The sequence below is a fragment of the Polyergus mexicanus genome, unplaced genomic scaffold (genome assembly GCF_030449975.1).
Source record: "Polyergus mexicanus isolate NDT 795.1 unplaced genomic scaffold, iyPolMexi1.0 SCAF_8, whole genome shotgun sequence".
Lineage (NCBI taxonomy): Eukaryota > Metazoa > Arthropoda > Insecta > Hymenoptera > Formicidae > Polyergus > Polyergus mexicanus.
The window spans coordinates 8,862,035-8,888,650 of NW_027223328.1; the positions used below are offsets into that span (position 1 = coordinate 8,862,035).

At 41.5% G+C, this 26,616-nt stretch overlaps 1 protein-coding gene across 6 annotated transcripts in view; it reads left to right on the top strand.

The window, feature by feature from the left end:
- The window catches only part of LOC138935573 (nephrin), a 357,081-nt gene that overhangs the window by 91,258 nt on the left and 239,207 nt on the right, over positions 1 to 26,616 (top strand). For all 6 annotated transcript variants that reach the window (XM_070300241.1, XM_070300240.1, XM_070300245.1 and 3 more), the window contains exon 4: positions 3,296 to 3,897. In XM_070300241.1, the coding sequence (XP_070156342.1) occupies positions 3,837 to 3,897 (61 nt within the window). In that variant the 5' untranslated portion in view covers positions 3,296 to 3,836. The remainder of the gene's footprint in view (positions 1 to 3,295; positions 3,898 to 26,616) is intronic.

The window sequence follows — 26,616 nt, forward strand, 5'->3', positions numbered from 1 at the left end:
AAGCAGTGGTATCAACGCAGAGTACTCCAAAACGTTTATAAACGTTTCACGAGCGTTTGTCATCGGATTTTTCCGGTGTAGCGTACACAGAATTCGGGCAATATTCCGAAAGGTAAACGAAAATGAATGGGAATTTTTGCACATATTTCGAAATTGTCCGTTCCGGCTCCTCTCGTTAGCTCTCTCGAGCGCACCTCCCCTCGTATGTTCGCGTTAATCAGAACGCAAGTCCCGTATGCGAGAACCGATGAGCGCGTTTTAACGAGCGTTTTCAGTTAACGCGACACTTTCACACATTTCTCGTACCCTCCGGTCTACCAGGATCGGCCCGCAGGACACATATCCTAACTGCCTGCCTGCTTGCCACGCGTCGAGTTGATTCCCCCAGGCTCTGGCAGCCAGAGTCCTATTAGCAAATTCGATTCGTTGCGGTAACTTGGGCATCTAGCTGTCAAACGAGTAGTTAACGATTTTTCGTCGAGCGCTCCCGGCTCTCTTTCACCGCTGACGAAACGTATACCTTCGAAACGTGAACGAGGATGTAGCAGGAGACGCGAAATATTTCTACGATGTAACGAAATGTTATTAAATAGCCACTTCTCCTTCCTCGCTTCGATAACAAAAATTTCTCCGGTCGTTAAAAGCGAAGCTATCCAGTTTCAAAGGGTGGAACACACGAGAAATGAAAACCGATTAATTGACGAGTCATGCTGATTTTTTTTTTTTTTTTTTTTTTTAATCGAGAGACAAGCTGGGGAGAGAGATCTGACGTTTATTCAAATCCTTCGCGGAAACGTCAATTATATCGCGTAATAGAAAAGAAAAGAAAAATGCGCGATCATTTCGCCGCAAGGTCAATGAAATTGCTTATCGGGGCCCCGCCAAGACTTTTAACTTTCGCGAAAACCGATAAATTCACCGGATCCTACTTTCCAGCGCGGATACGCATCCCCGCTTATACGGTTCGTCGGCGCAAGTTTTAAACTAGTAAAACTCTCTCTCTCTCTCTCTCTCTCTCTCTCTCTCTCTCTTTCTCCCGCGCGGCCTGAAACGTGAGAAGACGTATAAGTAAATTCGATTTAATAGCGTAAGTTGGACCATACATCACGATTAAAGCAAAAATCGACTCCGTCCGGACTTTTTACCGAAAAAAGAAAAGCTGTATTTATTGCTGTATAATATTTAAGGCTCCGTTAACGATATTAATGATATTTGTTATGAAATAGCCATTTTTTAATAACGTACATTTGACTTATTTACTCGAGTATTTTTGAACGCATTCTACTTATGATGCTTTTACATTGTGATCAACTACAGGAAAAATACATCAGGAGGTAATGTGTTATAGCCCGTCTTGGAGTGATGTATTGAATGTTTGAACGCGCGAGAAACCATAACATCCGTAATAGAATAAACCGGGATCTTGCTGAGCACAGAATGCGGCCAGATGTTTGCCGACGAAATATTCAGTGAGAAAGTAAAAGTTTGTGAAAATATCGTGTCCGTTCGTTATCATATTTTCCGTGGTTTATCGATTTTGAAACAATAAGGCAAAGGAGTAAAATAGAGAAAGATGAGGACATTCGCGGAATAAATTCTAATATTTTTTATTTCCTTTGGTTACCGAGTAGTTTATACATTTCGTAGGTCGATAAATAACATCCACAAAATCCTCGATCGTTCCCGTGTTCGTATTAATGCGACTTTTTATATAGTTCGACAAATAATCGAAGTGAAGTACAATAGAGAGGTAACAACAATATCGTTGGAATTCTTTTTACGGAGGAAAGGTTGATAATTTGTACAAAAATGATGTGGTTTCGAGGAAAACGTTCCAAGTCTTTATCGATTGATTCGTCCGATCACAAAGCTGTAATTTATTCAGCTAAAACGAGATACTATTCCACGATAATTTTCTATAACGATATTCGGTTTTTGAAGGTACGAAAATGACGTTTTTTTTTTTTTTATACGATAGGTACTTTCCGAAGAATATAAAATCATAATTTATCTGCGGACGTAATTTGCATGTATTATCAATACGATTTAATTTTTTTCATAATAATAATTATCTGTCTCCTGAAAAATATCGAGATAAAATATGTACGGTAGTTGGAAAAAAAAAGAAGGCTCGAAAAGATGCGGGAGATCGAAATTATCGGCCAGATGGAAGGTTCGCTTCGTTCTCGTAGATTTAAACTTGTTCGAGCTTGAGATCTTTTAAACTTGAGTACCAAGTTGGCGGGGCCAAGTATGGAAGAACGCTACGGAAGCTCCGGCAATTAATCACTTAGTGGTTTTATTCAATTACGTCTCGTTGCGGACCGGAGTCGAGTGCCGTTGAAAGTGGTGAGAGAGAGAAAGAGAGAGTGAGAGAGAGAGAGAGAGGGGGAGAGAGAGAGAGAGAGATATGGAAGGAATGCTTCGGGGTTTGGCGAAGACGGTACAGGGCTACCGAAGGAAGGAAGCTACCGTCCAGGGAGAAACGATCGGGGAAGCTTTCGGAAACCTCGCAAAAGTGTTATTCGAGACCGAGAAGATCGCGGCGCGGTTGGCCGCAACGACGGCAATGGCGTCGTGTCGCGTCGCATCGCATCGCATCGCCTCGTTATCCTAACGGAAAGCTACCATCTGCTACATGCACTTATGTGCCTCGAGTTCATCGATCATCGGCGACGATCGTAAAACTCGTCGAGGAAGGACGATTCGCTGGTCGCGACGTCGCGCGCGTCTATTTTTTTCGCGCGAAAAAAACCCGCGAGCGTTTGAGAGAGCGGAGACGGACGGGAACGAATTCACGCAACTCATTAGAGGCGTATTCAGTGCGTTTTCTACTTCTTTCCGGCGGGTATACAGCGTCAGACTCGTTTGAAGGTGGCACGAGAGAGCGTAACCGTGTCGACTGTATATATTTTATCCCTTATCGCTCGAGCCTTCGAACGCGAAAGTTTGGACGATCCTCTCGCTCAAGTTTTCCCCCTCGTTTCATCGGGTTTGTTCCCCCGCTGGTCCACTGGTCCATATCCACGGCGATATCCCCGTCACGGTGGTCCCATCCGCTTCCGTTCTCGCCGCTTTAATATCCCGCGCTACGATTGAGAAAGATTCCCGTTCGAGCGCGAATCCGGACGAGTTTTCCTCGAGGTGCGGAAATGGAACGACCACCCGACGACCGAATTGAGAAAGACGACGCTCGAGACCCCGACCACCACTCTTCGCGATAAAGCGCCGTTACTGCGTTTTACTATCGGCTTTAGCGATGATAAAGTCGAACAGCTCTCCTCTCTATTTCCAGAACGAACGAGCGAGAGCGGACGTCGTCGACAGGGGATTGCGAGGATCCGCGAGCGTCGTCAGTGAACAGGTGAACGTGATTCGTACGAAAGAGAAGAACTTTTCTATCGCGATCAAATAATTGCTGGACTCGTCCGGGAAATCGATCTCTCGCGGCCGAGAGAGAGAGAGAGAGAGAGAGAGAGAGAGAGAGAGAGAGAGAGTGAGCGAACGAGAGGGGACAAGTGATATGAGTGCTGAACGCAGGATCTTTCGTGACGTTAAACGGCGATCGAGTCGCGAGCGGTACCAAGGAAATACCATCGAGTGATCGGCACGCAAGAAAAACCGGATATCGCGCGGAGGGACGGGTGGATAGCGAGAAAGAAAAGAATAGAGCGCGAAGGACGAGAAGAACGTAATAGCGGTGTGTTTTCGTTTTGGTTGCGCGAGGGGAAAACGGACCCGTCTACGCGCGCGGCGAGGAACGAGAAAAGCGAAGACGAGCTGGAGGACGGCCGGGTGGAAAAAATAGCCTCGAGGCGGCAAGGAAGGTGAAAAAGATGATGTGGTGCCATCCGATCGTTCTCCTCGTCGGCCTGCTCACCGTCGTCCGTGCTCAAGGTCAGTCTGTTGCCCGGCATTCCTCATCTTTTTTTATTCTTACTCTTCGTTTCCCCACTATGGCGCGATTATGTCTTATTTTGCGTTCTCCCGCTCTTAGCCCCGTATACCCGGTATTGGTTCGTACTTTGGCGATATTTTTCTCTGTGCACGCGAGAGACCGTTTTCGGGATCTCTTTGAGAAGATCGCCCGTTTCTTTCTCTTGCCGAAATTTAAGCCGCCTACCATAGTGTATCGTTCATCGAAACGCGTATCTCGTTTTACGCGAAATGTTCAAATTTATAGAGATTTTTCACTAATTTAATAACGTGAGTAATAATATACACGATGATCGTAAAACATTGTTAAGGAAAAGAAATTGTCTCTCCCGTGACGAAAATTGAAGGCTACGGAATTTGTTTAATTGTCTGGCGTTACTTATCCGATAAATTTATCGCATAAAAATGAATTCCGTTGCGCGATTTAACTGTAACATATTGTAGTTTGCGAAAACTTTAGTCCTAGTCCAATATTGCGTCATTGGTTACAAATATAGCTACAAAAGCGACACGAATTTTTGCTCTCGTCAAACTTTTTATGTACGCATAAATGGTCCAGCATAAAGTAGAATTCAGGATCCGACGCGAGGAGGACGTGAATTTTTAATTACTCGCCTCTTTGTCATATAAACGCTCTATAATTTGCATAAGTTTTTAAACACAGTCATTTTTTTCTACAGACTAGAAAATTATAAACCTCTAATTGATCATATTTTTTTAATATTGATTTATCGACACATAATATTATATTTGTAAAAAGATTTTAGTAGATACTTTATAAGTCGATACACATTGTTTCTCCAAAGATAATTCATCGACAATATCTTTTCATAAATATTCTACGAATCTGTCATAAAATATTTTTCTCTAATAATACACGATACGCTGAATACTCAAAATTTATGCGAAATTTCTCGTAAAAGCTTTTCTCATACAAGCTCAAAATCTCCTATACACGATAATACCGGAATTCTCTCCGTATTACGTTGTACGGGCTTATCGCCGCGGGATAAATCACATTTGTTTGTCGTCGGTATAGAATCTTGCACGACGCAACTTTTCATCCATGCCGGATATTTCGTTCGCGAGTGTGAAATTTGTTTAACACACCATTCAAGTCTATTTCCCTAACAATGGCGCACACGTGCCGACATTCACCGTGTGTAACACCGTGGTTTCACGCGTATCTGCTGACGTCTATCCATTGTCGCGGGTCGGCCATTAATCATCGTCGCGCGGGGACGCGCTTCCTAAAAGCAACAACAATATTATTTCGCCAGAGTGGCCGCGCGATTTTCTCCCGGCATGAGGGAGGGAGGGAGGGAGAGAGGAAGGAAGGGGGGAGGTGCTTTTGTTTTTAAACTAAGCGAGTTTCTTTACAGACAGACGCACACACGCACACGCACAAGCATTACGCGCAATATTGCGAGCGGGAGTATTTCCTGCATCGCGCGAAGAATCTTCTCTCTTTAATTATCCGCTCTTGAAGCGCGGGAGAAACGGCGGAAACGGCGACGGAAATAAGAGCGGCGAATACGGCGGGGGTGTGCACTCAGGTCGGCATGACGTTTATTTCGTAGGAAATTTTATACCGGGCTCGCGTAACTCTTTTAAAACGCTTGGACGCTTCTTTTGTGACGAATTTTTCCTTTACCGCGGATCGTGTCGATGAGAATTTTACGACTCCCTAAAATATGTTCACACCTAATCATCGTTACGTTTTTTTTTTTTTTTTTTTTTTTTAAGTAGGATCAAATTTAGATTTCGTCGGTTATCATACAGGTTATTATACAGGAATAATTGGCGTTCGTTGTACTTGCCATGGATTACACGGATAAGCACCGAAATCGTTTTCCATCTCTTATTCTCGTTATTTTCGATTTTATGAATTACATTTAGAATATGACGAAATCATAATATGATATTAAACCTCGCCAGTATGGTCTTTTGTTATGTAGAGGTAGATACAAGAAGACAGTAGTATGTATATCTGTATGTGTGTGTGTGTTTACAACAATCTTGTATTTATTACTGTAAAAATTGACTAAAGGATAGTGAATATGCTCTCATGACTTGCAAAGTATATCAGTGTTTCGACAAAAACTGCTTTCTTTTTACTTTGGCCTTTATAGAATTGTTTGTCATTAAAATATTTATACATATATATTTATATCGGTGGCTTTGGTACAACACACACACACACACACATCTAAACATCTTGTTTTAGCGCCACACAAAGCATGGAGATTATCGGTGGCATTTACAAGTCACGGATGCTTTTACTAAATTGATTTTCCGGGGTTTCGCTCGCTGTTTGCACGTTTAATTATGCGCGCCATTATTCCTACGCTGCAGATAATGTAGCCCGATGTTCATTAACTTTTTACGAAGCCCCAATTTTTCGAAAGTAACTTTAGCATAATACGCATGAATCTATGGCGGCTATACTACTGCCGCGTTTCCGTCTATAACTAAACCTATGGCTTTTAATGGCTAAATATAATGCCGGTACGATGGCTTATTATTCGTAATTTCAACGCGGTAATCTCTTGCGCTTTTACAAAGTTTATATAGTTTAATAATTGCTCTATAGCGTCAGAGTATATACTCGTATTTATAAAACTCCCCACACATATCATCATTATACAATATCCGCATTTGCTATAAGCAGTGCTCTTTTCAAAATCAACTAGCACGTGTTTAAAAAGATGATAGAAACCGCCTCTGCAGGAGTCATAGTATATAATCCTATTTGATATTCGATAGATCCAGTCTCTCTCACGCTGTATATAATTCGCGCTTCTGTGTGCTTCTGATCCTATGATCTGAGCTTCTCATAATCGTTCGTTATACAGGGAGGGGAGTATCTCCGCGATCTCTCATGTTTTTTTTTTTCTTCGACGAGGGTGGCGCACAAGTAACCCCAAGAGCCATCACCTTTGTGTAATCGAATCCAAGCCGCACGCGTGCGTGCGTGCGTGCGCGCGTGCGTGCGTGCGTGTGTGCCCCATGCGTGCCCCATGCGTGCCGCACGATCACCGAGGCGTGGTCGGCGAATTACGTGTCCCCGACATATGTCCCCATGGGTTCCCCCTTTCTCCTTCCTCCGCTGCCCTTCTTGGTTATTTCTCTCGTAGATGGCCACCGTACGGTCGCGTATACTCCTTGCGGGGCTTCTCGAGCGAACAGGTTGACGGCGTGCGCGCGTTTCCGGTCAAGTTTTTTTTTCCCTGCGACAGAAGGGACACGCGACTTCCCGTCTCATAAATACGGCGAGTTACCGCGCGATGACTCGCGTCCGCTGTCCGTCTCTCTCTCTCTCTCCCTCTTTTTCTGTCCGGAGGGTGTCTTTGATGGCGAAATGACTCGTCGGAGATGCAATCGTTAGATACGTTAGATCGGTAGCGTAATAAGGGGAAAAAAGTAAACAGTGAAATTCTATGAACTGGCGACTGTATCTTCCGTAAAAAGTCAACATTATTTCCAGTGGTTTTCTCTAACTAAAGTATCTCTCTCTCAGGGCGATTTAATAATATAAAATCATATAAAAAATGTTCGTCAGTTTATCCAGTTTTTTTTTCCGACAGTGTTTGACCTATCGTGCGCTATCGTTAATCTTTCTTAAGGATACGTATTTTATTATATTTTTGCTATAGATCAAAGCATCGTCTTCTCTCGCAAAGACTCATGCGCGTAAATGATATCGAACGAGAAACAAATACGCGATCCACACACATGGGTGATGATCTAAAAACTAGTTGAGATAATAGCGCTAGTCAAACAAACGGATAATTTGTTAAAAGTCAAATAACGGAGCTTCCCTGTCGACTGTCGTCGCGATTACAGTTGCGAATTTGATTCGCGCGCGAGTAATGACGCTCACGGGATTTCTTGTCCCATTATTTACAGAAACTCCGTATCGCGTTTCACGACGCAACGACAGTATAAAATCGCGATGTATCTTTAAAGCCTCCCACCTCTCGCCCTTTTCCGTCTCTCCATTTCGCTGTTACGTTTCGCGAATTGCGATACCGTTTATAACTGTCGTAACGTCCCAGATGTCACGTTTCGGATTATTCGCGAATACAAGTGTCAAGTACTCGCACAGGGATCTATAGGTATCTCGGCAATCGAATGTACAATATGGATTATTATATAGAGTTTGCCGAATTTTCGCGAAAATCTCGCCGGGGTGATTTTCAAAATGATTTAAATAAATATAGCGATTATTAAATCTTTCTAAGAAAAAGAGGGATAATTAAAATTTATTTGTCGTTTGAAATAACTGTCGGGAAGAGAGAGAGAGAGAGAGAGAGAGAGAAATCGAATGTATTATTTCGTAAGGTGAACGTTAAATGAGCATTAATCCTATTATTACTTCGCGATGGCGCACCGATTGCAATTTTCCGCGTTAATTATTTGAATCCTGTTATACAAGTATCTACTGTATTATACGGAGTAAAGGAAAAACTAATGAGTTTTAGAGGAACGGCCATTAAGCGATTACGCGACTTTTCCTCACGCTATACGAGCGATAATGAGACGGCAGGCATGCGCGAGGAAAGCATAGGACTTGGATAAATAGTTGCGGACGAGTAAGTAGAGAGAAGAGAGAGGAGGAAGGGAAAACAGACAAGTCCTGGGATGGATCAATTCTACTCGTAGATTAGATCCGGCGATAGTAACGATAACAATAATTTGTTCCGTCGCTTTGCCTGGATGACGATCGTCTTGAGTAATTGGATCGCTGAGAGAGAGAGAGAGAGAGAGAAAGAGCATATAAAAAATTTATTACCCTCTCTGCCTTTGTTTTTCACTTTTCGATATCTACAAATGCACATTTATATTTCACACGCAGTATAGATATTAATTTAAACTAACGATTGCGAGAAGCGAGAAACGACGATGTCACTTTCCGCGACTCAATTAAAGCGAACGACCGGTCGAACCGGTACGACGTACGCGACTCGCTGGAGGAATTTCGCCGATATTTGCAGCGCCAGGTGCGAGTTACCTGGCCCGTGAGACGAATCGGGCGCAGATGGCGATGAGAAGGTGACAGGGGCAGGGCACTCGCGCCCTTTCGGATGATAGCTCGGAAATAGGGATTAGACGGGCGTTGCCCGCACCGTTGCGCTTACATCGTGAACTTGGCGCAGTACGGTCTCTGCCTTATTAAAGCTCTCGGTTTACCCGGGATAAGTTTCACGTACCGTCAAAGAGCTTGCTTCACGAGATGCGCTGGTCTTTACTGCATCCTCGTACAGACGCGACCGAGTCACGGAGAACGCTGGTTGCGTACTATTAGAGCAGTGTAATCTACGTAACATCTACGACTACGTTTCTTTTATATTTGTTTTTTATTTTATTTTCTTACAAGTATATATATATATATATATAAAGAATATTTGATTTAGTTTAATTTTTAAAATACTTAACTTTATTAATTATAATTGTATATTCTTTGCATATATATATATATAAATTTTTTTAAATATTGCTGAATAAAAATTATATGGATAAATTCGCGTGAAGACAGATAGCTCATTACTTTTGGCAATGCAGTTATTTGTACTCTGACGTTTCGCGAAATTCCGCAAAAAAGCACATTTCACGGCTTTTATCGGGAATAAAGAGCTCGTTCCTGGTAAAATCGATTTATTAAACGTCTATCAGGTTCGGCGGATAAAAAAAGGTTAATTTCAACAATGGTGAGAATAATGCGTGCGTGTTTATGACAGGATTAAATATCATAAATATCGAGCGCGATGGCACGACGAATAAAACTATTCCGTCCACGACGGTGGTGGCGGCAATTATAAGGTCGTGTTGGCCAATACAACGGCGCGCAACCCCATTGTGGTTTGCAGGGTTAATTGTATCGATTCGATACCAAACTCTCCGCATGCACCATGAATTTCCTCCGTGCCGTACGGCGCGGCCGGTGGTCCGAGGTTATCGCGATTACCGGGATAACTTTCGAATCGTATATAGCAATGATTTGTGATCGACAGCGAATTTGCATACCGCGCGGGGCGTAAACTACCCGGAAGAATGGAGGGGGTAGGGTTGTAGCCGAAAAGCGGAGACAAGGCGCGCGGGCGGGCAACGTGTTCCCGCCACGACTAAACTAATCGGGGAGAATTGTACACGTATGCGCGTTATACCGGCACCGCTGGCAGTCACGTATACTCCCGTCCCCGTATGCCGCTCCAGTTTTCCGCAGTTTAAAGCCCTTCCGTGGCACCGATCAGCGGCGATAAAGTACACGTATTAACGCCGTTACACTCGCGATCGTTATACGTAGAGAATTGTCCTGATACCGATCGCGTACGATAGTTTACACAAATCCGATACAATCGAGACTGGGTGCGTGTGCGTGCTATCGCAATTGAAAGATCTCGCGAGGGATGTTAAGGGAGAAAAGATAATGCGTCTTGTATAAATTTTACAAATTATTATCAGAATACGTGCGCGTGTCGGATTAAAAATCACATTTTTTTCTCACGTAGATGATTTATCCTGGAATCCTATTATTTCAACGTCTGGAAAAGAAGCTAAAAAACTCGTTACTGCGTTATTTGTAAAAGAGACCGCACCGAATACGCAGGGATTATATCCCTTTCGAATATTAATCGGATAATATTTTTCTTGCCGTTGCTTATGGCGATTAAATACGAGATGTGTTTATGGATGCATATTTAATTAGAAATTTATATTTCATTCAGTAAGAATTTAATATCCGCGAGCAAGATAATCGTATTACATAAACATAAATATAGCTAAATTTTCCCATTGTTTACGTAAACTATTTGATATTACTGCATTATATGAATTATAAAAGGAAATGTTATAACGGAGTTGTTGGACCAATTACAAGAATAAATTTCATGTAATTTACATATACCGTACATGTTTCGGATCGACGAAAACATTGATACTCAAGAATTTAGGATAGTATACTAAAATAATTGATTGCAGCAAAATCTTTTTTAAGGTAATATTACGCGCATTATGAACATGAAATATTTGTACTAAAATTACCAGATGTGCATGCATTTTGTCGCAACTAAATTGTCATAAAGTTTTTGAGTCCAAGTTTGAAATTTTCATATTTTATTGCGACTGCGATGAAAAAATTCGACCGTGATATTTTAATATTGTGGGGAAAAGTCTAGCTTGGGAAAAGTAATCGTTTTACTACGCGAGCTCGACCATTTTTTTTTTTTTTTTTTTTTTCTTATGCAACTCTGTCGTTGTCTCCTCGTTTTACCATACCGTTACGGACCGCTTGGTCATGCTTTCGCTAATGCTTATGGCATCAGCTTGAATGGAGAACGGGAAGAAGACGGCAAATTGATAGCTGACACGTGACATTAAAGTATATTATTCTTAACGTAGGATGTGTGTCGTATGTCAGTTCGGAGCTATTTTATCGTCGAATTAAATTGAACCTTTTAAAATCATATTTGTATGTATTGTTCAACGAGAGATCACGATGAAGTTCATCATTATTCGAAGAAACGCTCTATATCGAGACGTATTCTCGATATACGAGGCAAAAATGACACGAAACAACAAGCGCAACAAGCTGTGCAAGAAGTTGAAAGAAACGACGAGTAATGTAAGAAGCGACTTTTTTCTTACGGTTGCGGAAAGCAAATCGCGTATCAGAGCGAATTGGAATCGTCGTCGCATTGAAAATCTCTCTTCTTTGCCTTTCTCCTCCCGCATCCGTTCTTCTCGTCTTCTCGCGTCACTTCTTTTCGTCCACTTAACGGAGCCTCCATCATCTTGTCGTTTGAGTCTGCTCGGTGACAACTTCTGTCTACACGATCGTCTCTTTTTCTTCTCTGTCGTTGATAGGAAGGGGTTGCGTGGTAAAGCTCAACAACTTTTCGTTTCAGCATTGCAAATTGTTTGGCACGAGGTCGCCGCCGCACTGGCAGCTACTTACGTAGCGGAAAACAGCCGCCGTACATGCGTGTAAGGTGTTGGTGTAGCGACATTCGTAGCGTCGCACATTTCAATTTATCCTTCTCTCTGTCATGCCGACGGAAGTCTTACGGTCTACGCCAGTGTACCTTTATCCCTTGTGACTCGAATCGCTCGTCGTTCCAAATTGTTACGTCACTCTTCATGTATTTTTCATACCCGCTTCGATTTGTTGTCTTCTTAAGTTTTGAAATTTCGTGAACCCTAAATTGAAACAGCCGCTATAGCCATTGAAACTTGACGAGTCAGGAGTGATTTTTTAAGATAAAGAAATATCATTATTTAATTCTTGAATCCATTTTTTAATTAGATATTTTTATAACTGAACACGAAATTTGATTTTTTTTTTTTTTTAATAAAATCCAGTTATGGGGGATTAAGTAGAAAAACTTTATAGTTTTGAAATTTAATTTCCGTAATTCTAAAACAATGAATCGAAAAAATACGCCCAACCGTATTGTGGATCGTCATATTTTCATTAATCTTACGCTATTATTATGCGAGTGACTTAGAACTTAGAGAATCGGACGACGTTCATTCTTGCGGCAAAAGTGCCCGCGACGGTCCGGTTCGCATGTCCCGTCGCGAAATCGCGACAAGGTTTATTAGATAACTTTTAATTAACGAGACCCAATAGTTGCGAGAGCTTCCCAAAAGGGGACGGATGAACGTTCCGGGCAAAAAGCCTTCGGGTCGGAGCGTGCGTGGGACGGGTTTCACTATTAATCAGACGTCTTTCCAACTACCTTCGACCGACGTTTACACGGTCCTCTCGTGAGTTACGAACAATTTTAATCGATGGAGTTGAGCTTAATTTTTGGTTCAATTAGCCCGTGTGACCGATCTTCCGGTTAGATGGAAGCGGACTGCGAATAGGGACAGAGAGAAAGAGAAAGAGAGAGAGAGAGAGAGAGAGAGAGAGAAAGTCAATAAAATATAACAGCCGATTTAATAGCTTCCATATTACATTTATCGGCGAATACCATCGATGATTGGAACCTTCAGAGTTTCAAATTTCGCATCCAAACGTTATGTCCTCGATTTACGCATTATATGAATTTAAGGTAATTTATTTAATCATATTACTATCATGAGAGTGAAACGAGATACGTAAAATCATAATATATTCTATATATTTTAATAGATTTCTGTTCTCTACGCGTATTTTTTTTCCTTCTGTTAAAACCTAAGTGATATTATGGTAAATACAACTTATGAGGATGCGCTGGAAACATAGAACGTACATTTTATGTGCTAAGTTGCATTGACGGGCATATTATGCGTCTTTATGCGTTTGGCGAGCATTGGCGTGAGTGAGAGGATTTTTCGACGGATAAGTTAAAACTCTGTCTCGTTCGCGCGCGGGGCTATTCTCTATAATACATATTGTATTTAATTACGTCAGACAATACGGCGGATCTTTCATGTTTTTTATTCTTTTTATTTTTTTATTTTTCTTTTTACTTTTTCCCGTCCGCCTTCTATCTTCGCTGTCGGTTACTGTCGGCTGTCGCGGGTGGCGGCGGAGGTTGGATATCGGTAGCTTCGCGTATGCCCGGGTTTCATAATTTAGCGACACGCCGGCTGGCAGAACCGATAAGATCCGTCCGCCGTTCGACGAAAGGTCGAAATTTATTCCCGCACGGATGAAATTTCGCGACGTAACGAACTCTGTCGCTTTATCAGAACGAAGATGACGATATTATAAATCGCGCGGGCGACTCTCCCCCGCGATCGATGCTACCCCCTTTCCACTCTTCTTTCTCCCTTTCCCTCCCTCACCTCTTTCTTTCGCGCACCGAACGTCCGTTTTGACATCCCGCGATTTCTGTCTCTGTCGAAATAAAAGGACCTCCCCGTTTTCGAGAGATACCGGTTTTCATTATGCCTGATTTCCCGTGAAATATCGAAATGCGGCGAGAGGATATTATGAATTAATATAAAATGTGACAGCGGCGAGATGAAGAGGGGAGGGGAGGGTGGGAGGAAAAAAAATCTTTTTTCTAAAGAGAGACACATCTTTCGAATATATAATTCGCAAAGATTAATTTATTTCTATCTCTGAAATTATAACGCAGTATCTCTTGAAATGAGAGAGAGAGAGAGAGAGATAGGCTTTTCAGTGCAAAATATGAATTACCGCGGATTAATTAATCAACGTAGATTATTACCGATCATTCGCGTATATCGACAAGGTACAATGTTTAAACGAGTATGAACCATATTTTAAATGCATACATTACTATCGACAATTATTTCAGTACTTTAATTATATTGTAAATTTAAAAACTTAATCAATCTCTCCCCGTTCGCTCAAAAATACAATATTTAGTGTGTATATATTATAGTTATTAAAATACCAACTGTACTAAATATACATAAATATCTCGTTTGTTTTAAAAAAATTATGAGAAGGAAAATTAAACACGCACGTGAATAAAAAAAATATCACCATTTTAAATTTCTCCCTTATTGTGAGTGTATTTCATAAAGAGACAACGCGACGTGATTTAAAGGCACTTTATGCAAGAACGAGACAGACGGGCATACATTATTACTTTAAAGCTACAGGCTGTCTACCTATGCATTCGTTCGGTACAATTGCCCGCTTAAATAAGCATAAGCGAGCACCCATTCGAGAGATCGATCGTTTGGCATTTCAACGCGCATCATTTACGATCGTGAGAAACGCACGAAAGATTCACGGTGCATCCAATTAAGGGGACGCGGCGCGGAATTTTCTCTACGATAGATCGGGGTAATTGCTCGGTAAGCGATGCTCCCCTCTCGGCGATGCATCTCTCTCTCTCTCTCTCTCTCTCTTAAGGCTACGCGATGCATTCTTCGACCGGTCGCTCGGAGAAATTCGATCGTGGACCACCGTAGAGAGACGGCTCGGATTATAATCGATGATGCATCCTCGTATACCATTGTAATGCGCACGCACGTGCGCCCACGCACCGACGCAGGTGCGTCGTAATTTGGTCATCGAGCGTATTGCGGGATACGTGTGCCACCTACGTAGCGAGGGACGATCATTATCCGTATCTCTTACTCGTCTTATTGTTGACCTTTAATCGGCAATTACATCGTAGGTATATCGTTTAGCGGTATAAATGCATGGAAACACGCAAGTCGGATTGCGTTTACGATGAAACGACGCGAGATATTGAGTGTAGCGATGGGCGGGTAGAACACGCGTTTCTTTTTCTTCAACGGTAGATGGAAATTCTGCTGATAGAAATTTATTATTTTCAAGTTTCTCCTCTGCGTGGATTTTCTCTCTTCTCGACTCAAGTATGTGTAAACATTGATCTCGTCATCTCGGTTAATCGAATACGAAATAATGCGCATTAAATGCGCCGACGCTATCGAAATCGCTGATATCATAATTAATACGGCTAATATGATTAAATCCGATGATGAAGTAAACATTATGGAAAGGTCTATGTTCGTCGTGTAGAGAGATGAGAGAGGACATGCGATAGCTACGATATTTTTACGAAAATTGATTTAGACCCTCATAATTCTTCTCGTCTATTTATTTATTTATTTAATCGCTTTTGGATACAAGTCACGTAGGATTTCTTACATTCGTTCGAACTTTCGTTTCGAGTCTTGCAGCAAAGTTCAACTTTTTTTTTCGTCATCGCTTGCTTCGCTCGGTGGTATAAAGGTCTCGGGAATAAATGGTATTGAATTTCTCGGCGAGTTAGCGAGAGTTTCTCTCTCTCTCTACTTATTTACGCGCTGCATCGCATTTTCACGTCATAGAAACGACGTCGCGACGATTCGCGGGTGGCCTTTCGCTCGAGCAAGACGAGGGCAAAGCCCGAGGAAAGTCGAAGTGCTCCCACGCTAATTAAAGAGCATTATAAGCAGCGAGGCGCGCGATATGCTGTACCAAAAGTTTCTTCGACAGTCGACGGCGGACCGATTATAAAATCTATCGTGAGCCAGTTTTGAATGTACGTTTAATTAAATCTTTGGCGGATGCGCGTGACGTGTGTGTTATGTTATATTTGCACGATGGCATACTCGTCGTATCGCATGCGCATACGCACGCACCTGTCGAGTACGCGCGAGCGCGTGACGCGCACGCGACGAAACTTTACGCGCGCCGACTCTATCGTCGTCCCTGTCGAGTGCTCACCGTCGTCATCTGTGACCCGCGACCGTCACCGTCAACAACATCGTCGAGAGAAAAAAAGTGTTTGTAGGGACACAAATATGACTGAATAAATTTTAACAAGCAAAGGCGGCACGAGACTCTCGTAGGTATCTCGTTCTCGCTTCTTGTTTTTCCTTCGCCAAAGAGACACGAATAAATATGTGTGTATGTGCGCGCGCGCGTGTGTGTGATTCAAATATTAAAATATATAAATATTTCAAATATTTCAATTTTCCTTGACATTTTTTTTTCATTCATCACAGATCATTCTCGAGTATCTCGAAATGTGTATGCAAAGTCGAAACACTAGCCGTTTCAAAATTGATAGAGAGCCATGAAAATTTCCGCGATAAATTAAATTAATCGTTTTAATAGATTGACGGCCAGCCGACGAATTTGCCTTCGAAATCGCGAACGTCGCTGCATAACAATGTCCTGGCAACAGGGATAAATCAATCTATCGAATGTGGCGCGATCAACGTCAGTTTACTGCCGATGACACATTTGAAATGTCGCGCCGGCTTTAATCGTATACTCATTTAGCAGATTAAACGTTACCCCGCCGTTAATTTCGCTTGTTCTCTTTCTACGCGTTGCGCGCGTTCGGGATTTAATTCCCGGTTCTCCGGCTCTGCAATTCAGTCCCCGAACGTCTCTTCCGTCGAATCAGCGGCAAACTTTGTCGATCTGTTCCTAATGTGAGGCAAGTCGGAGCACACGCAAAATTCGTGCGATTTTTGCGTTGCCATATCGAGCGAGCGTTCTAAATTTTTGCACGCCAATTTCGCTTCGTCAAAAGGACGTACGCGATTGGTACGCGTTGTGCGGCGTAATCTAAATCGAATTCTTCTTACCCGTCGCGAGAGGTTGCCGTGTAGCGAGTTGGAAATTCAACATCCGACAGAGGCTTCCCTCGGTCGTTCGCTGTCGTTACTCTCGTGGCCGGATCTTGTTGGTGGATCCGAGAGATCGGTCGTATCGACAGTTCCCTGGCTTAACGAACGTCAAGTACGTTAGTTCCGCGATACGATTCGGGATCCTAAGTGAATGATACGTAAGGGAAACATATATATCCAATCCGCAGGCCCTCGCTCTTCCACGATGCGTTACTTCCATCGATAAAAGTCTGTTGAGAAATCCACCATGATGCCAGATCGGCCAGATCGCATTGACCCGGAACCGAAGATTCCGGGGCTTTAAGGGGCGTATCCGGCCCCGGGATGAAGATAGACCGTAAAAGAATGTATTGCGGCTTGGTTCCCCGTCTATTACCATCCTCGTAGATAACGAGTATCGGATAAGCATTGTCGCGTATTGCATCTGGAAACACAGCAATTTCCAAATTATGAACTCTATCTTCCGTGATTTTACATATGGGGAGGAATAAAAACGGATCGGACAGAGAAATTGCTCATTATTAGCTTTTAAACATTTTTTGGCAAATATTGCAATATATATATGTATATGATTTGTAAATACGATTTTTTTTTTAATTGAAGTATTTTATTACGCCCGGATTTTCCGCGCATTCGAAATTGCTCACCTGCATATATCGCTTATTCGCGATTGGCAAATAACTGATCTATTTGAAACTAAAATTTTTATCGATTCAAATTTTCACAAGCCAGGTTGTAAATATATATTACATTTGGGTTAGCGCATTCTAAAGTTGTGCAGGCAAGGCTTGCAACGCGATCGCGCAGTTTTATTTTAACGTTATATTTTAACGAAGAGCATTATATATACATATATACGTGTATATATGTATGTATGCTTTGTGTGATCGTTCAAACTATCGCGATAAAAAAGCACGATATGGACGCGGATTAAAACTCGCTCTTTAAACGATCCATATCGCTCTAAGAATGTATTTGTAAAGCACTTTTACACTCTTCGACGCGTTATATGCGGTATATCGTTTTATTTTTGCCCACTTGAATTTTGCGATGTAGAAATGTATAAATATATTTTTATATTTTGCTCCTTTCGACGTGAATTTTGTTGAAACAAAATTTTATATATTCAAATGTGTCTGTCTTTTTCGTAGCGTTTATCTTGAGCTGTAAAAATATTTCACACAAATGTAAAATTATAGTTTTATTTATTTTATAACGTTACATATTTTGCGCTTTGTTTAATTATTAACAACGCAAACGGATGGAATATTATTTAATAGCTTTTTTTTTTGTACTTTTAGCGCTTATAGCAGTTTTTTTCTTTTTTCTTTTTTTTTCCTTACGTCAATAGACTTCAATTTTATACTATCGTTAATGACTAAAAAGCAGCGTGTTTGATTAATTTCCTCCAATTAGTAACGTGAATTTGTGTGCGTGTATGTATAAATGTCGAGCTGCTCTTTAGGACCATGCACAGAGAGAGAGAGAGAGAGAGAGAGAGAGAGATAGATGTTTTTTTTTCTTTTTTCAGGTCCGTGGTTTTTATGCTTCGCGTCCCTTTTAACACCTCGTATGTTCTATGCACCTGACCTTCCCTTTAATCTCGCTCATCGATAGTGTCTTCGACCTTCAGTGACGTTGCGAGCGATTGCTGGCTCGCTTACAGCGTGAAATGCTGCGGGCGTGTAGACAATTTCTCTCGTGCGTGGTACAATCGATAATCGTACGATTCATCCAAGTGATAATTATCCAGTATGCAGATAGAGAGAGAAGGAGAGATTGAAAGAGAGAGAAGGAGAGATTGAAAGAGAGAGAAAGAGAGATGGTCTCTTATCGCGCGCGACTTTGTTGTCACCTCCAGCAAGTTAAAGCGGATAATGCGCAACGTGATATTGCTCTCGCATAGTTTTAAAGACGAAAGCTTCTCGTCTCTCTCATTATATTTACGTTAACGAGGAACGCGATATTTGATACGCCGGTAGGCCTATTCTTTAACTTCGTAACAACGATGTCGTTATCGTTAAGAGTCACAGAATAGGGCTGCGGACAAGAACGCGCTTGATTCTAATACCTCGAAAAGGGTTAACACGCACACGACGGTTCTCGAACCGGCCGGACCTGTTTTTATTCTTCTCGAGGGACGACGCGTTAAGAACAAGTTTGCACGCTCGTGGAGAAAATAAGCAGTCGAATTATGCGTTGCTGAAACAGCATCTTCTATACGTAAGGAGCGTGCCGCGTCGCTCGAGGCAAGATACCGGTCAATCGAGATATCACGATCAACGATATAGTATGATGGAAATACCGTCCGCATTCATAAAACGATCCTCGAATGCCGAAGGAACTACATTTTATGTTAATGCATCGAATCGATCGGTGTGCAAATCGTGAGATAAAAGAAACGCTGCGACAGTAGAATAAATATACTCCTTCTATGTTGCATTTTTTTTTTTTTTTTTAGTTATTCATACTTTCAAGAATGTTACTTCGAAACGTTTTAAATGTTTTTGTCAGTGTATTTGCATATGCACAAGTTATTAGACAATTAAATCATCCTACCCCAGACTATGCGCGAAATACAATAGTTTGTATTACATTCAACAACATCTGTTAATTAACGTTTGAATGTGATAATGTGGCTCGTGGTGTTTGCTTCATAAACGATATATTCGCTCCATATATTAATAAGCTCCATTAATTTGCCATTTAAGCTACTCATCGTTTTAAAAAATGATGTTTATTATGTATATTAACATCGTTCTGCGTAACTGCCTCCTCTTTTTTTTTTTTTTTTTTTTTTTTTTTTTTTTTTTTTTTTTTTTTTTTTTTTTTTTTTTTTTTGAAAGCGGCAGCATATTTCGAAAACATGTAATTATAACAAAAATATATAATACTCGTTTTGTTGCTTTTTTTCGTAATAAGTAAACATTGCAATGAAAATTTTTTTTATTTGCAAGACTTTTTTTAAAATTCATATTTTTAGCAAGATGATATTATTTCAGTTTTGTCGTTTACAGATTTACGAGATAAAGTATAAAATGCAGATAAAGCATAAAATGGCAGGATAAAATTTTCAAACATTTTTTAAAATTTTACCCTTTATATCCCTTAATAATTTTTTAATCCTTTTGTAATAGATCTTTGTCAAGCTTTGAACGTTATACACTGGCAGATTTAAATCCAAATTATCATTGCAAAGCGTTAATTACGAGATCTCTTTCTATTTCTTCATTCGTAATGAATTATAGGGGAGGAGGGCAGGGGAGAGCGTTCTACTATATAACATGACACATCCTTTCAAGAAAGAAAGAACCAATAGAGATATTTTATCAACAAAATGACAAGCACCGGGCGCACAGCGCACATCTCGGTGCGTTTCATAAATATTGTTATTGGCGGGTAGAAATCCGTGTGTGTCACACGCAGTAGTCGTACGTTTTCCTCTCCTGCAGCAGCCACTCCTCCGCAGCGGGGGAGAAAATTCTTCTCTTTCTCTTTCACCCTCGTTCGACTGTTCTCCAAACGTCATCGTGCGCCACCACCAGTGTCGCGTCCACCCTCTCCTTTATATCGCGCGCGTCCCAGTTTCTTTTCTCTATTTCTATTCTCTCTCTCTCTCTCTCTCTGATCTGTTGCCCCGCTTTTTCACGGCGTTCTTTTTCTCTCCTTTCGCCGCAGTCGTGATATTTCCCTCCCCTCTCTCTTTCTATGGGCACTGCACGTTTTCTTGTTCCGCTCTTTTTCGCGCCGTGAAAACCGTTTGTCCCTACGGCGGACGCGCGGACCATTCGTCGAGGGCGATCGAACGAAAAAAAGAGGCGTAAACGGTATTTCTCGCGGCACGGACATCGGCGTCAGCGGTAAATTCTGGAGGACCGAAACGTGGCGAGAACTTTCCCCAAGTACCGCGGTAACGCCTCCTCCGGGCTTCTCTCTCGGTAACGGTCGACCGGATCATAGGATAAACCACATACAGTTATTGTGTGTGGTCACCGAGAGAGATATCTCTCGTTCCGGTTAAGTTCCAACACTGCAATTGTTCCGTAAATTTTTTTTTATTTTTCTTTTTTTTTACCAATTGTTGGCTAATTTCAAAAATTAGCCAACGATTGGTTTTTCCTTAACGATAGTTCACCTTAATTCCAAATCTTTCATATAGCTTCTTAATCTTCAATATTAATTCTACAATACATCTATATAGTCGTCGAGAAATCTCAGACAAATAGTGGAATGTGTGTCAAATCTTTTATATCTCTATTATAAAGTCGATTTATTTTAGTAGAGATGTATAATTAATTCTATATATTATTAATCTATTTACTATACGTTTATCAGACGGAGATTTTATGTTTTTTTTTTTTCACGCAGGATGCAAATAAAATGGATATCAAAGAATTTATTCCGCGCGATCAATGATATATGTTCCGTTTAATTTAATGATATTATGATCTGATCTAACGGGTAAAGTTTATTCTACCAAATTAATATTGCCTCGATGTATCTCAAATCATTGATAAAAAGGATATCGGAAAATTAATCAATCTTCGTGAAAGTTATAAACTTTTTCCGTTACAACTTCTTTTAATAAGATTCTTTCAATAAGCTGGTTTTTATGAGTAGATTGATTGGATGATATAATTTTTTAAACTCGACAGAGTTAATCATTTTTGCGACATATATGAATTATATATATTAAATGGAAAAATTATATACAACTTTTAATTCACATATTTAAATTATTAAATAAAAAAATTATACATATAACTCCTTATATTACATTATATTGTACATTGCATCTTTTGTTTTCATAATTTCATGTTTTATCAGAGTTGTGTGACACTTGAAAGAAGTATTATGTAATATTTTATACACGTGTAAAAAAAGCTCGTTTACAATATTTCGTGAAAGTTTTCCATTTTGCACACGCTTATCTGTACAAGAGATTCGTTCTTTACCTCCACTTTCTTGGAAACGATAAATTTCTTCCACTTCCTGTATATAATGGTCCTGTCATGCGACCGATACCGCGGATATAGCGCGTCGTACGGAGACGCGCGCAAATAAACGAGCGTGCGTACGAAAATGCGCGTACGCGTATCGATACATGCATATATTTTATTCAGTATATATTTTCTATATATACATGTATATATGTGTATAGATACATATGCACGGATGCGCAAACATCGACCGCGAGTGAAAGCTTTCGATGCGATGTTTGTCGTCAAAGACGAGCTTTTTTCAACGAGAAGGCGACTCGCGTGTACATGACGCGACAAAAGCTTCTGGATTTCCGAGCTTCGGCGTAACTCGCATTTGGGGAAACATCGCGAGAAATGTCGCGAAACGCAGCGACGAACCGACACGTTGCCAGCCGTCCGTCATTGCCGCGTTATTCGTTTCCCTCGAATCGTCGAATAATTCAAGCAGGATTTTTCAATTTGTTAACGAGAGCTGCGCGAATTCATCTCGTTTAAATAGACGTAAATGCTGTTTGCGAAAGACGGGCACTAAGTGCATATACGATAAACTGTTTACCTTCGTACGAGAATATAAGAGAAACGAGAATCAACCGTTGTGGATCACGTGTATATGGACGGAGATTCTCTTAAGTTTTGGTTGAAGTCTGCGTGTATACACACACCCACATACGATGTTTTATAAATTTATATATCAAAATGACGCGCGCGTGCGAGCGGCTCTTTGCTCGCGTAAATATTTGCCGAGTATCTCTCGAGCGAGGGATGAAAATAAATTGCGCGTGACGTGCGCTCTGAGATGGATTTTTCCTTTGATCATTTTGGGCTGTCGCGTAATTGACGTTGTCGCTCGGCGTTTCGTCTCGTTGATATTTCTTATTCATTAGCTCCGCGAGTTTAATGTCTCCAGACCGAAAAGTTCGTCTGTCAATAAACAAGTGTATTATTTAGGTTGGCTGAACGAAGGACTTGATATGAGTCGATGCTCGTCGTCTCGCCGGTTGTGCCGCGAAAAAGCAGACGTTTAAATATTTGTCAAACGGTATAAACGTATCCCGACGGCTATATTATCATATTGCACTCGGAGAGCGCATTCTCTATAGAGTCTATAGCGACCGGATTTAATTACAGCCGGAAGTCGGAGTAAATATTCCACGAATCTGCGACCCGTCGCGATGCCCGTCGGCGAATCCTGTGTGTTCGCAACAATGGTCAACCGTCGTTTCAAATGACTGTTTGTTCTCGAGCCGGACATTTATTTCTGCTCTCGTACGTTTCCTGTCGTTTGCGAAACGTATTATACCATAAAATTATTAAGATTCGGCGACAAAAACGCGACGTGTTCATCCATCGTGTACGATTAATACGAATTTTCGATTCATTTCTCTCGAATAACGCTCCTCTCTCGATAATTCGTACGGATGATCCTTTTCGACGCACGGAAATGATTTTAGTTATTTCGTCTATGATCATTTAAATTCTTGATAGTCATCTAAAAAATACAAAACTATCGTGTAATATTTAGAGATTTCTATTTTTATAAATAAAATGCTCTCTCCCTTCTTTTCATAAAGAATTAAATATATATCTGATTCGCGCAAGTGGGTTTTTTTTTTTTTTTTTTTACAGAACGCATACCAGCGTGTATCGAGTGAATATTGGAGTGGATGGTAAATCAATGATCATTATTGACGGCCGCCCTTTAATCCATTTATAGCGAGAGGTACCAAAATCGTCCACATACACACATACGGCCCTTCGAAGTACTCGACAAACAGAGCGGCCGCATGAAAATGTGGGTTAACGCCGAAAGAAACGATATCAATCAAATGTCCCTTTTCCATCGCGTGTACGTTTAAACGGGTCAACGAGAATATAATCTATGAATGGCAACGCGGAGGGCGCGATTCATCGGTCGGCGCGAAATTTGGCGCGATCGCAAAGCGCGTATGGTATATTCGCCGTCGTGCACACGCCTCACTTATCTTTATAGGAAAATGTGATTTTATATTTCGCGCTTATGTTCAAAGGGGAGAAATGTCCAGAAATTGCCTGCAAAGTCCATAGACTCGTTACCATAATTCCGTTTTATTCGCGCGAGTGCGCAATGCGCTCTGTCTGTCTCTCTGTCTCTCTCTCCCGCTGCTTCCCTGCCTCTCTCTCTTTCTTCGTTAAAAAATTTTTTTTCCACGCTCATGACGAGATAGTTGACGGGTCGATCGACTAACCCCCGATTTCTCCTTAGGGTAGCCTGCCGCGATGTACATATCGATCGAGCTAGGATTCGAGAGGTTCGCGTGTCACGGGTCAGGTGGGTCGGAGCCTTCGGCAGAAAGGTGAAGGAGGGAAGGAAGGGGTTGCTTTTGTTCCAGTTCTCGTATATACTTTAAGTACCGACACCTTCCGGCTCCACCGATACCTGTTTCTTCCTCTCCCACCTTGCCTCAACGCGCCTTATTCTCAGCCTTCTCGTACACATATCGGTGTTTACGTAAAAAATACCGGAGTCTATATACGATTGAATAGAGGAGAATATCGAGAATTATTTCTCAACCGCAAATACACACGGATCGTTACGCGCAAACGTAGTGGATAAGACTTACCGGATGGCTCTCTCTCTCTCTCTCTCTCTTTTTCTCTCGCGATAAAAAGTCCGTGAGAGAGGAAAGTAACAGCGCGCGATCACGAAAGAGCCGATACTAAAGTCAGACCGTTATTAAACCAACTGTGATTGGATTGGCGCTTGTATGCTCGGAATTTTGCCGAGCTGATATCGCTACCGCGTTGTTCTTCATGTCCGGCATGTTCGACGGTATCACTCGCGCGCGATTCAGTTTTGATTTATTAATTTCTCATCACCGACTTCGCGTGTCCGTCGTGTCGTTTTGTGCGATACGATACGCCGTATGTATTTGACGTGGCATCGACGAATAACGCCGATAAACATATATATTCGGGAAGGGAAAGGGATCTATATATAGGCTGTATGCGCACGGGGTAGCGCATCCTATTTATACAAATTTGCTGCCGTGAGAGTAGGGTAAAGGTGGGGTGGGGGGAGGGGGGAAGGCGGAGCTGCTCATCCACCGAGCGATCTGTCGAACCGCGATCGAGGTTTCCTATGTCCATCGATAAATTATAACCGTTTCCGATATGCCCGCAAGACTCTCGCACACGATCGTGTAATTAAGCCATTTCTATATTAGAATACAGAACGAGCGGACCGATCGCGGTCCCTCCCCTCCCTCCTCTCTTCATTTTTTCGTGGCTCGCGCGCGGTACGAATTATACCGCGTGGCCTGAATAAATAACAGGGCCGCCGACGTCGGACGCCATCGAACATCCCGTTTACTCAATATTTAATCGTCCATTGTGTTCGACGTTCCCTTATATCTGTGTTTCTCGCTTTTTTTCGGAGGCGCGCTCGTTGGACCGGACCGGAATAATGATCGTCGATGTAATCGTCGCGTTTGTCGCGAGCGATATTTTCACGATGAAGTTGAGGCTCGAGGATTTAAAAAGCGAGACTCGTCCTTCGTGCGATTCGTGAAGTACCTTATTTATAATCGTAAAGTGGTTTCTCTGAATTAATTGAATGGGATATATCGTACACGGACTCACGTCATTAATAACTTTGCAAAGAAGGTGCAATAATTCAGAAAAACGTGATATTTCCCTTGCCGTATAAGAACGTCGTAGAAGGTTATTAATGAGAATACATATCTTCGCTCTTTATTTCTTTCTTTTTTTGCGTAATTGTTTCTTATTTAAAATATTTTGCGCCGCTTCTCTCAGAGTTTTGCTGTTACGAGCTGAAAACTTTTCACATTAAGGACGAAATGATGTCTGTAATAGCGTTTCCGTCTCGCCACCTTATCTTCTCTTCATTAAATGTTATCTATGTTTTTCCCACGGAGACTCATTAATCCTATAACAAGGCGCAGCTGATGACGCGATTAGTTTGGCTACGATACTTGAATAAGGGACGGCCAGTGTCACGTCGCGTTGTTATTTCGCGCGCTGCCTTAATGCGTTTTTAAGAGTATTTTTTATGTCACACGTATCTCGTTCTTCCTTTTGCGACGACGTTTAGCACTTAATCTTTTTTTTTATCACGGCACACTCACGAATACATTGTGACGAAAGCTGGCACCGAGCGGAGAGCTTTCTGAAACGATAAAGCTTTCGGGACAAGTGTCCATTACGCAGTCGCTTCAGGGATTCGGATTTGTCGATAATATCGCATCTCTAACTTTTGCCACCTGCGGAGAGAACTTTTATTAAATTTACATACCTGCTGTGTGTTTCCGGCGTTTATTTAAATTGATATTTTGATCCTGCATAATATAGGAGTATTAATACTGTATCACGGATGGAGGAGAAAGAAAACGATAGCAGCTTTAATCAGTTTTTTTGTTGTTGTGTATAATATGGTGGAGCGGAAATGAGAAGAATTGAAAGAATTATGACATGTTACCGAAAGTATAATTACAGATGAATTGATTTCAAATGAGTACATCTAACAATTTTTGAATAATGAAACGGAGTGGCAATTTTTACGCGCCAATTTTTGCTTTTGCCAAATGTATCGCAATTAATAAATTAATTCAGATGAACGGGCTTAATTATCGGCTTAATT